The following is a 12,518-nucleotide window of genomic DNA, read 5'->3' on the forward strand; positions in this document are numbered from 1 at the left end:
CCTTTCTTGGCAGAGCTGTCCCATCAAAGTACTGACACCATCTGGCTTCCGAGTTCTGACAAGACTGAGCTATATCATGCAGCCTTCCCTCCCAAAGACAGTCTCAGAGGAGTATTTTAAATAAATAATGTCATGCCACTGTTCTTTCAAGGAGCTTCAGGCTGTATATCTGGTTCTCTCCTCTTCTGCTTTCTCCTCACAATCATCCTGTGAGATGAGTTAGGCTGAGAGTATGTGATCGGCCCAACACTGCCCAGGAAGCTTTGTGGTGGAGTGGGGATGAAGACATCCCGTGTCCAGTGTCCTCACTTAAATGTCTAGCTATTCGTGCTCCTGTAGGCATTGCAAAAATGGCTGCAGACTGCCTTGCACTGGCCTAGACAGATGCATCTGTGCATGCTCCTCAGTCACTTCTCGGAGCGTGCAAAAGGCAGAGTTGCCTCTTTGTCGGCATGCTCAGAGTTGTTTGTCCTCTCTCTTTCTCCTCTGTTGCTGTTCCTTTTTTGTGCCGTGAAGCATTATGGACGCCACATTCAAATGTCTAATCACTAAACGGTTACCTGGCGACTGCATTTGGAGAGTCTGCATCCAGGAATTTACTCTCACTTGTTGTGAAACGAATGGCACTTTAACTAAATCCCACTGGACCCAAGAGCATGCAATTTCTTGTTCTGTGAAGCGGGCTCTTCTGATGCACCCACCCACCCCTTCTGTATGTGCCTTGATTTAGACAGAAGGAGCCGGCAGCTAGGTTGAATGGCGGGGCTTGGGGGCTGAACGGGATACTCGTTTTCTTTGGGTTCCCTGGTATAAAGGGCCCGACACTGGACAGACCTCAGGAACATTTTCTCCCTCTCCCAAAACAATGGAACATTTTCTCCCTCTCCCAAAATACCAGAACTTGATGGCATCTAATGGAGCTGATGGGCAGTAGATTCAGGACAGACAAAAGGAAATAGTTCTTTACACAGCAAGTGACTAAAATGCGGAATGTAGCGATGGACACATAGACGGCTTAAAAAGGGGAAGCTGCTAACCATGATGACTAAAGGGAACGCCTGTTTCAGAGGCTCAAAACCTCTGAATCCCAGTGCCAGGAAGCAGGGGAAGGCCTTTCTGCCATGTTGTTGGAGCTCCAGAGGAACTGGCTGGCCACTGCATGAGACTGGGAAACAAGGTTCATGGACCTTTGTTCTCATCCAGTAGGACTCTCCTTATGTTCTCCAGCTCCACTAATTGGACTTTGTCCGTGCCTGGGAGAAAAGGGGACTCTGTAAACATGCTTGAGTGTATGATAGGAAGGAAGGAAACACCATGGACAAACATGGAAACATGAAAACACAAACATGGAAACATGGATCATAAGGAAGGAAACACCACACGCGAAAAACTCAATCAAAGCAATAGATTTTTACCTCTGTCCCCAGGTCCTTCATCCTGGCAAGAGCTAGTTCTCTCAAGTTGCCGTGCTCTACTCCAGAACTGACTAAAGGCATTGGGATATCTCTGCAACCAGACAGACAAGAAGGTAAACCAAAGAAACCCTCCGAAACATTCAAGAAGTGCAGGGCACGGCTTTGCATAAAAGGAAAGCACGAAGTGCCAATTTCCAGTGGCATGCTTACAGGGCACAGCAGACGCCTCAAGCCTCTCTTGCACAGCTTGCCGAATCGCTGCCCTTGGTCCTTCTCTGCTGCAGTCTCAGTGACCAGGATTCCTTAAGGATATTGTGTCATACTTATGTGGTGGCAGCTATTTTTCTGCATTACTTTATACAACAAGCGTGACAACTACAGCTAGTATAGACCACAGAGTTTTAAAACATGACACAAGGCTAAACAGGACCTGCTGAAGCAGTCCAGTGGCCTGTTTCCAACAGAGGTGAATTGCAGGTCTCCAGGAAGGCCATAAGCAGGGTATGAAAGCAACCATCCTCTGCCTGTTTGTCCTCAGAACCTCGTCTTGAGAGGCAGACTTCCTTTGCACATGACAGTTTCTTTCTGCCACCGTCATGGATAGTAATTCATAGATCTATCCTCCACTATCCTTCACTGAGCGATGGCGCAGTGGGTAAATCCCCTGCATGACTATAACATCTGAACTGCCAAGCTTTGTCAGTTCTAGCCCCGTGCTGGTGTGAGCAACCAAGGTTTGTCCCTAGCTCATCGCCTACCCAGCGATTCGAAAGCTTCGGCAAGTAGATAAATTGGGGACCACCCGTAAGGGGGTGGGCACACCACTCCCCTTGGGAGGTGTTAGCTGCCAGTGTGACATCTGCGGCACGGTGAAGATCAAAAGCGGAAAAATCTGTTTCGGCATTCCCTGCAGTGGAGCGAATCGGCCAGGCGGTGGCAGTGTGACATTGAGAGCCCTGACATCATCAGCCAGGCGACAGAATACATGCCGTCGGGACATGACTGATACAGCCTGCAGATGGATCCTCCAACCAGCTACAATGTGTGTGCGATTAAATATTGCATATTGTTTTCCCTATCTCCGACGAATACATTTAGTCCATTGTCTCTGAGTAACTGTAAATCGCTCTGAGCCCGCATGAGTGGGAAAAAGCGATCGATAAATTGAAAGTATTATTATTATTATTTATTACAAATTTATCTAACCCTTGTTTAAAGCCATTTAACCCTGTGGGCCACCACTGTACCTACAGCAGTGCATCTCATGAGTTGCAGATGAACTCATCAGATGAAGTGTGAAGGGCTTTCTTTTGCGTCTCCCGGATCCCTCTACAATGATACACAGTCTTCACGTTCAGTACCAAATCTAAAAGCTGCGGGACCACAGTCCAGACAGCAGGCGTAGCTCCGTCCCACATTTCTGCATATGCAAGCCCTCTTGAGATGGCTGCGTTTGAGCTTCATCCAAGATGGGCCATCACACTGCACTGGGACTGGGGCATCCTAAGGTTTACACAAACCAGCAGAAGCTGGAAAAAACATTTCCCGGATTGCTTCCGCTTTACGTTGCAGGCACATGGAGGGATGCTTGACTGCTCCCCCATGAAAACTAGCATGTCAGGAAAATGCATTCACCCATAGCTTTCTCCTTGACGTGCCAACTCCCAGGTGGGGCCTGGAGATCCCACAGAATTAGAACTTGTCTCCAGGAAACACAGATCAGTTCCCCCGGAGAAGATGACTGCTTTGGAGGGTGAACTTTACGGCGGTATATCCCACTGAGGTCCTGCCCCTCCCTCCACAGGCTCCACCCCCCAAATCACCAGGTATTTTCCAAACCAGAGTTGGCAGCCCTACATGCTATCCACCCACCACCACCACCTGAAAGTGTTTCAGGGGTATGAGGAGGCACATGGGAGAACAGACGGAGCCAATTCTGCAGATGTCTTCTGAAGCGCCAACTATCCAAGTAAAATTTGCTGTTATAAGCAGACATGGAAACCAGAGAACCCAAAGTTCAACCTGATGGTCCAAACTACAAGTGGAAAGAGGCTGAGATAACTTAACTAGGTTTTCAAGGAGGCAGCATATCATAAACATATCTGATTTTTCTTTTCTTTTTACAAGGCCCAATTGGGCTTTAATTCCCTTACCTCTTGCTCTCCTCCCCATCAACTTCATTACCCCCGCCCTCCGTAAAAAAATAATTAGCTCGCTAGTTAGCTTATTCTTCTGCTGACTTATTCACAGAATCATAGAGTTGGAAGGGACCTCTTAGAATAAATACAACATCATCGAGCTGACAGACACCAACACAGTCTCCAAACAGCAGCAATTAGAGGAAATAAGTATTTTGCTGTTTGGTCTAAAAGGATGCGCTGGAAGAGGATGCAATTTTCATTTGGGCACGTTAGAGCATAGGCCACCATCAGAGACAGCCGCTTCTTTCCAATTACTGGAGAACTCCAGAGGGTCAGGCTGTTGCGTGCTTCACAACGGGGACGACGATAAAACCACTCTGGCACCCTACAAGAGGTCTAGATAGCAATATCTAGCATGGTGGGTTTGCTGTCTCTGGAATAGCGGCACGACATACTGGAGCGCCCGAAGGCACTCAAGAGTAGCCATCTGCTGTGAAATGTATCTGAGCCACTCGTCTACGTAGGGAGGGCATGTGATGCACAGTTCATTACCATATTCATATATGCAAATGCATGCCATTTGCGGCACCTAGATGGAAGCAAGGCCTGCTCTTCCCGTATCCGGGTGATGTTTAAGATCCCATTTTTGGATTCCCCAAGGGTAAAAACACATTAGAACGTCAGATGTCAAGATGCTGAAATGGCGGCTAAGTTTACGCTCCCAGACATAAATCGTTTCATTTGTGCTTTTCACGAACTCAAAAGCATGACAGCAGTTATGTGGTGTGAAGGGCTGGGGAATGCTACAAATTAACCTTTAAGAGGACTCACCAAAGATAGATCTGTCTTCATACCCTAACTCAGTAGATACAGGACAAATCAAAGAAAATACTTTATCACACAGCACATAATTAACTTATGGAATTCATTCCCACACAAAGCAGTGATGTCCAATAGCTCAGATGGCTTTATCAGGGGTGGGGGCAACATAAACTCATGGCGAATAGGTCTATCAATGGGAAGGTGAAGCCTCCAGGTTCAGAGGCAGTGCATCCCTGAACATTAGCTGCTGGGGATGGTTATGGATTCCATGCTCTGCTTGGCTACTCAGTGAGTCACTGAATTGCAGAATTCACGGAATTGCGGAATTCACTGCCAGTAGACACAGTGATGGCCATGAGCATAGATGGCTTTCAAGACGATCAAACAAATTCGTGGAGGAAAGGTCCATCAATGGCTACTAGCCATGGTGACTAAAAGGGACCTCCATAGTCAAGAGTCAGCACACCTCAGAAACTCAGTGCTAGGGGGCAGAATTAGGCAAAGACCTTTGCTTCTGTGCTGTACTTGTGGGTTTTTCTTAGCAGAAGTAACTTAGAAAACCATCACTTCAGAAGACCAACAAACGGAAGCTCAGTAACACATTCTGTGCCTCAGCAATGGCTGAGGTGCAAGGAATATACCTGAACAAACTTTTTATGGTGTTATTAAATCAAAATAAAACTGTTCGTATTAGTTCACCTGGCAAGCTAAGATGAATTACTTTTGGGGTTTTTTTATTATTAACTCCCACCCTTGAGCAGGCCCAGCTGTTATTAAAAATGTTCGGCTTTGACAATTACAAATATGATATTCTTCTCCCACTGGGGAAGAAAACCCTGGATAGCTGATAAAGGGAATGATTTAATATTGGGTAATGAACTTAGCTGACCACTAAGGTATTGGCTGAGATGAGTGGATATATTTCTTCTTCAGTGAATATTACCTACACCCAGGGCTATTTTTGGGCAGGAACGCACAGGAACGGAGTTCTGGCTGGCTCCCAAGTTGGCCACGCCCAGCAGGAACTCATTAGCATAATAGGCCACACCCAACAGCAGAAACTCATTGGGATTGGCTACATTAGGGGTGTGGCCTAACATGCAAAGGAGTTCCTGCTACAAAAAAGCCCTGGGTTTTGACAACAAACAAGGTAAACGGAATAACAAGCAAAAGGTGGGTGTGGCTGGATAACCACACTTCTGATAACATGGGGGTGTGGTCTAATGTGCTAATGAGCTGTGCTGTCAGGGGTGTGGCCCAATATGCTAATGAGGTCCTGTTGTTGGGTGTGGCCTATTATGATAATGAGTTCCTGCTGGGCTTTTTCTACAAAAAGAGCCCTGCCTACACCTATTGAAAAGAGTCTATTGGGAGATATTTATAAAGGGTCCTCTTTTTGACAGCTTTTGGGCTCTGGCAGTGAAGGAGGCAGCATTCAATGAACACTAATTATTGGCAATGTATTATTTATTTTATTATATTTATACCCCACCCTCCCCGCGAACGGGCTCAGGGCGGCTCACATAGAGCACAAAGTGCATACAGTATACAAAAATTAAAACAGATTAAAATCGATTTCAACGGATGCACATATAAAACTCCTAACATCTTGCGTAGCAGAGGGGAAGGCTAGGGTAATGGAAAGATGTTGCCCAACCCCCCCCCCCGGCGGTCTCTCTCTATAGAGGAGCGGTGGTGGAAGTGGCCGTGGCAGCTCCTACTCATAAGCCTGGTGGAAGAGCTCCGTCTTACAGGCTCTGCAGAATTGCACAAGGTCCCGCAGGGCCCTGATCTCCTCCGGGAGCTCATTCCACCAGGTAGGAGCTACCACTGAAAAAGACCTGGCCCTTGTTGCCACAAGCTTGGCCTCCTTAGGGCCCGGGGTCACCAGCCAGTGTTGTCACCTCAACCGAAGTGCTCTTTGGGGAATATATGGGGAAATGCGGTTCCTCAGGTATGTTGGACCCTGAAGCGAATCCAGTATGCTATAGGCAGCCAGTGCAGCGCTTTCAGCACAGGTTGGGTGTGCTCCCAGCTAGGGACGCCCACCAACAACCTGGCTGCAGCATTCTGCACCAGCTGTAGCTTCCAGATTTGCGACAAAGGCAGCCCCATGTAGAGAGCGTTGCAGTAGTCTAGCCTCGAGGTGACCATCGCATGGATCATTGTAGCTAGGTCATTGCAGTCAAGGAAAGGAACCAACTGCCGTATCAGCCGGAGATGATAAAAGGCTGATCTGGCAGTGGCCGCCACCTGGGCCTCCATTGTTAGGGTAGAGTCCAGAAGCACACCCAAGCTCCTAACCTCTGAAGCTGGCACCTACGGTGCCCCATCGAAGGTCAGGAGCAGGAGCCCTAACCCCAATCCAGTCCGACTCAAGCACAGGACCGCCGTCTTCGCCGGGTTTAACTTCAGCCTGCTCAGCCTCAGCCACGGCTTGTAAAGCCCGGTGCAGATCTTCTGGGTTGGAGTCCGACTGGCCGCCCAACATCAAATAGAGCTGGGTGTCATCTGCGTATTGATGACACCCCAGCCGATACCTCCGGACTATCTGGGTGAGGGGACGCATATATATGTTAAACAGCATCGGGGAAAGCACCACCCCCTGAGGCACCCCACACTCAAGCGGGTGCCTCTGGGACTGCTGTTCCCCTAGCACTACCCTCTGTCCCCGACCTTGGAGAAACGAGGCAAGCCATTGAAGGGCAAGCCCCCTGATCCCCATGTCGGTGAGGCGGTGGGCCAGCAGCTGATGGTCGACCGTATCAAATGCGGCTGACAGATCTAACAGTAACAGCGCCGCCACACCACTTCGATCCAGATGTAGAGTAGGCTAGCCCGATTTCACCTCAGCCAGAAAAGGGTGGTCACCTGGAAATTCCATTAAAGACTCATTTAATATATTTGTATTCCACTTTTCGATGTAGACGTAAGAATATAAGAAGAGTCCTGCTGGATCAGACCAGGGGTCCATCTAGACCAGCATCCAGTCTCACACAGTGGCCAAGAAGAGTTGGTTTTATATCCCGCCCTTCACTACCCGAAGGAGTCTCGGAGTGGCTTACAATCACCTTCCCTTCCCCTCCCCATAACAGACACCCTGGGAGGTAGGTGGGGCTATGAGAGCTCTGAGGGAGTTGTGACTGACCCAAGGTCACCCTGCTGGTAATTACTCTGGAGGGCCAGATCACTGCCTGCCTCTGGAAGACAAAATATAAAGAGATAAAAGACCCACAAATAAACCCAGCCTACAGCAACAAAGTACCAAACAGCAGTAGCAGGGAGCAAAAAGAGAGCTACACCTGCCGCATTTAAGTCTTATCCTGTCCCTAAAACTCAGCAGAGAAGAAGCCAGGTGAATCTCTCTAGGGAGGAAGACCTGACCCCAAGTGCCACCGATAAAAAAGGCTTGTGATCATCTGCATCCCAGGTCCTGAATGGACATGGAGTAGGACTCTACCGCTGTTAATATCTCTTCTCCACCTACATATTTATTTTAATTATAAATATTTATTCAGGACTGTACAGCACAGAAGGGGCTGGAGTGGTTTTGATAAAAGGCCTGTTTCCCAATTCTGGGAGGAACGAGGGTGGGAGGTCAAACGGAGACTGTTTTCCCGGAAAGTAAAAGCTCTGAGCTTCTGTGCTACCATCATCAAGAGGAATGGCAGAAACTATGTCCAGCTAGAGTGGGCTTGCCCTTGGCATGAATGCCGCTACAACCTGCAATCAGCAAAACCTATCTTACTGACTTGTAATTTACATTGTAGTCACATGTTCATTCTTTCAATCTCAGTTGTTAAGGAGTATAATTGAAAAAGCATTTATTCTGCTCTATTACCAAAAAGAAAAAAGAAAGAAAGAAAGAAAAAGAAAAGAATGCAACCTACCATTAATGATCAAAAGGAAATGGAGACTTTCTCAATGACTAGATTTTTAACACAATGTGTGGCAGCCACCCTCCATTCACCGTGAACAGTTCACACATGTCCCTTCAAAGATGTACTCCTATTGTGAGCGTGCAATGTCTCTTAGCCACTGAAAATTCGAACCGGGAAATATGGCCTCAAGTTGCTCCTAAGCCATGAAGGTCACTGGGGGACTTTAGACTAGTTCCCTCCTCATTGTGAGGGGCAGGGGACGAAGAAACACGTACTCTCTTTTGATCTCTTTGGAAGAAAGACAGGGTATCGTAGGTGCTTTCCATCTTCCAAAAGGTTCAATACAGATATACTGTATCACTCCATGAGCTACCTATACACACACACACTCTTGCCCTAATTTAGCACATTCATTGTTACTGAAACTACTACGTGTGCTAAATCTGAACAAACATCACAGCTGCCTTCTTGAAAACTGCTGGCAATATGAATGGTGACGAGAACCCCATTCTCACCCAAGCACACCTGCACAACGCGAGATCCAGAAGCCAAATGATGCCCACCAGCCATTAATGACAGCTAACCAGCGGACCAATAAATCTTGCACTTTTGCTGCTTGCCCGGGACTTCAAAAAAACCAGTGGAGATACCAGATACCTGGAAGGGTACGATATACAGCCAGTGGGTTGCATTTGCCTTGGCGGATCACAGGTTGTGTGAGCATGTTCTATGATGGAATGTTCCGCTAAACCATTCCAGTTTGGAAGGAAGTGCTCATTCAGCTCTCTTGTCCACTCTCCACTCCTGCAATACTACGGACACCATCATGACTGCTCCTCCCACCAACCCAATGCCCCGCCACTTTAACCGCTGCCTGCATGTATGCCAACCCCATCAATCCTTATTGCAAAGCAGTGTTTGTGCCAACTATCAAAAGGGTAAATTGATACAGAAGATCATTACCACATACCTCCTCCCAGCTTCACTTCCCCAGTTTGGCCAGAGTTGCCCAAAATGGCAAAACACCACGATCTAGGGTGACTCATCCAGGGGTGACAGAGAGTAGGAGCAGGACTCTTTGTCAAGTGTGATTAATCTACTGTGCGAAATTAGCCTGAATCACATGAAGCGGTAGGATTTCCTTACACGAATTATAAGTACAGGACAGCACAGAAGAGCCAGCGACATACAGGGAGCCAATGACAGTTTGAGAATAGAATTTATCTCCCTCAAACGCTGGTATTTATTCTGAATGGGATAGTTAATCTGGAATAGGTTTGTGTAAGATATCATGAGAACACATCTTTCTAGGGTTCTGGGAAGTAGGTAGCAGTAGATGAGCAACTATAACTATTTTAAGCCCTAAAGGCTCAGTTGTCATATTGCTATATTTTACAGAGTGGAGTGGAACAACTGTAAAGAAAAGTTACCTTTGCACTCGGTACACTCGGGTCCATGGGGGGACAAGAGCTAGAATTCTTGCCACCAAATCCACTAGGGTGCTCGGAGGATAACTCTTATACCTCCCAGACTTCCAGAGCTCATACAGGCCTGTGCCGCGAATCACGAGAGTTGGATAGAGCTTCATGCCGTCTGGACGAAAGGCGGGATTCTCAAAAAACTCCTGTGGAAAAGGAAAGACAAGCAAAAGATCAGAACAAAGGGCATAGGGCACAGGCCTGCTAGAGCCCTGCTCTTCAAATTGGCTGCCATGTTTATCATTCAGTAATGAATGCAGCTGAGAGTGGCCATCAGAAGCAGCAGGAACATGGGATAGCCAACAGCCCAAGTCAGCAAGTCCCAGAGTGGAGAATGGCAGACCAACAATTTAAATCCATGCATCATTATTTCACTTGGAATACAGAACTTTTCCCACTGTTTTTTTATCTTCAGGAGCCCTAATCCCTGATGGGTTTTACCCAGTTGTGGATCATAGGATAACTTTTCATCCGCTCCTACTGGCATGGGCAACTGTGAGTTCCCTCAAGGAAACTCAATGGATTGATTTTGCTTCACAGGATAAAAAAGGGCAGAGAATGTTCATACCACGTGCTGAAGTTCAACACAAAGTCTTTCCCACGTATTTGTTCTGGGGACAAGAATATGACTGTATTGAATTGGCCTCGTGAAGGCTTTAGCAGGCACCCAGACTGGCTTTCAGCATGTAAAGAAAAGGCCATTGGGAAATGGATTCTTACTATGGAGAGCTATTGCTTCTCTAGTTCCAGACATCCCAAGCTTACCTGGTGGGTTAGCAGGAAACTCAGGGTTTCCAAGGTGACCCTGAGCTATCCTAGGCAATCTACAAATCTTGAGGGGGTGGATTCAGAAATTTTGTGTGCTAATAGGGATGGCAGTTAACAACATTTACCAATTAATGCTCAAGAGTATGTTTCAGCTAACTGTTCCCTGTAACACGTAGTGAATTAGAATTCTTGTGCTTCAAATGTGACAGCTGCATCTTAATTGAATGCATGCAAATCATATTTTATGAGAGTTTACGCTTGCCTATGCAACATGTTAATGCTAGGAACATACAAGACTGCATGCATTCTATGCACCTGTAATACTTTGGCACCAGATCTGTCATTCTGAGACTCTTCCTTCTAAAAATAAATATAGGCAGATTTCCAGTTCTCACAGCTACAAAGGGAAAACTTGAAAGAAATGTGAGGGAAAATTAAAAACACAAAGATGCACAGTTCTTACTGTGTAGGAGTAAGGTTGAATCAGTCCTCCCTGTCCTCTGGGACACTTCATACTTTGGTACACTTGTCATATCTCCTCAATAGGGCCATCACAGCTGAAACCTAATATACTCCCTAAAGCAGGGGTCCTCAGTGTGGTGTCATGGCACCCGCTAATGCCTTTCCTGGTGCCCGCCATGTGTTTTTTAAAAAGTGGGCGGGGTCAGGTGAGGCACTTGCCCAGCAGGGCTTCCAATTGGCCACTGGAGTTCCAATCGGCTGAGCAGATTAAAATAACGTTGTTTCAGTGGCGGCAGCTACCGCAGGGTTGATTTTATTCTCCCTCTCTCCTCTTTCCCAGTATATTTTTAAAATCACCCCCTTTCTTCCCTGCACGTGGGCTTCCTCATTGTGTGTGGCTCCAGCTCCTGCAGCAGCCATTTTGTGGTTGTCTCCACCTCCTGTGACATCTGCTTTGTGGTTATGCCTGCCACCCTGTATCAGAATAGCAGGGGTCACAGGCTCAAAAAGGCTGGGGATCCCTGCCCCAAATCAACAAAAAATCGTATGCTTCAACCCCTATGAGCTCAGGGCTTTAGATTCATTGGCCAATGGAAATGTTACATCCATACGTGGATGTCCAATAGGTTCCAATTGTTTCAGACCGTGCAGGACAAGTGGGAGCCTGTTCTCCCACTGTGCGTAGGCTAGTCTATGTGCCATGGAGGTTCATTCCTGAGAAAAGTGGGATGGAGCATTGCATCTCATCTCCTCAACTGTTCATTTGTGAAAATACTGCCAGAGTAAAACTCCTGAGAGCATGGCTGTTTCCTCTCCATGCTGTGACGCCAAACAGTGGGGAAAGTACTCCTCCTGTATATAACGGCTACGAGTACACAGCCATGATCTCTTGCGCTTGAATAATCCCTCCAGAACCACATACTGCTGTTTTGCCTTTGTTCGCGAAAATGCAGCCCCTGCGTATCAGAGCACGACTTTTTGCAAGCAAACAAAACAAAGTCATCAGGGCGACCTGCTGTTCAAAACGCTGCAGGTTCGGCAGCATTCCAAGGGGCTCGATTTTATCAGAATGGGCGGCTGCTGCTCTATGAATTGCAGGCAACAAAATGTCAACACAACCCCATCAGCATAAAAGCTGGACAAGTGAGGATATGCATGTATTCTATGGAGACAATAATTGATTTCACCGGCAAACACTTTTTAAAAAAAAAGTTCCCCCACTGTTATTATTGCTAATAGCATTGATGGGCTCCATTCATTCACGCTCTTATAAACCTACTGCTAGCATAAATAATCAGGATGCGATTGGTACAAATTAGTCATTTCGGTGCCAGGAAACTGCTGATTTTCCACCAACGTGGAGAGGACTGTTAGTCAACTATGCAGCTGCCATTCACCCAGTCCTAATCAGTTGCTTTACAAACAGGTGATTATCTTGCCTTAGTAGAATAAATTGAATTGGTTGCCCCTACCGCTGTCCAACTTAACAGGTGTCAGAGAGGAGAAAGACTCTCTGAAAGCTAAGTCAATAGAAAAAAACAACAATCAAGC

At 46.9% G+C, this 12,518-nt stretch overlaps 1 protein-coding gene across 1 annotated transcript in view; it reads right to left on the reverse strand.

Moving 5' to 3' along the window:
* Window positions 1–12,518, reverse strand: part of ELP3 (elongator acetyltransferase complex subunit 3) — a 115,733-nt gene that overhangs the window by 32,043 nt on the left and 71,172 nt on the right. The window contains exons 10-11 of the mRNA XM_015418427.1: window positions 9,690–9,883; window positions 1,416–1,506 (exon numbers count right to left, since the gene is read on the reverse strand). Coding sequence (XP_015273913.1) covers window positions 1,416–1,506; window positions 9,690–9,883 — 285 coding nt within the window. The remainder of the gene's footprint in view (window positions 1–1,415; window positions 1,507–9,689; window positions 9,884–12,518) is intronic.

Source organism: Gekko japonicus, unplaced genomic scaffold (genome assembly GCF_001447785.1).
Source record: "Gekko japonicus isolate JY-2015 unplaced genomic scaffold, Gekko_japonicus_V1.1 scaffold7, whole genome shotgun sequence".
In the NCBI taxonomy this organism is placed as follows: domain Eukaryota; kingdom Metazoa; phylum Chordata; class Lepidosauria; order Squamata; family Gekkonidae; genus Gekko; species Gekko japonicus.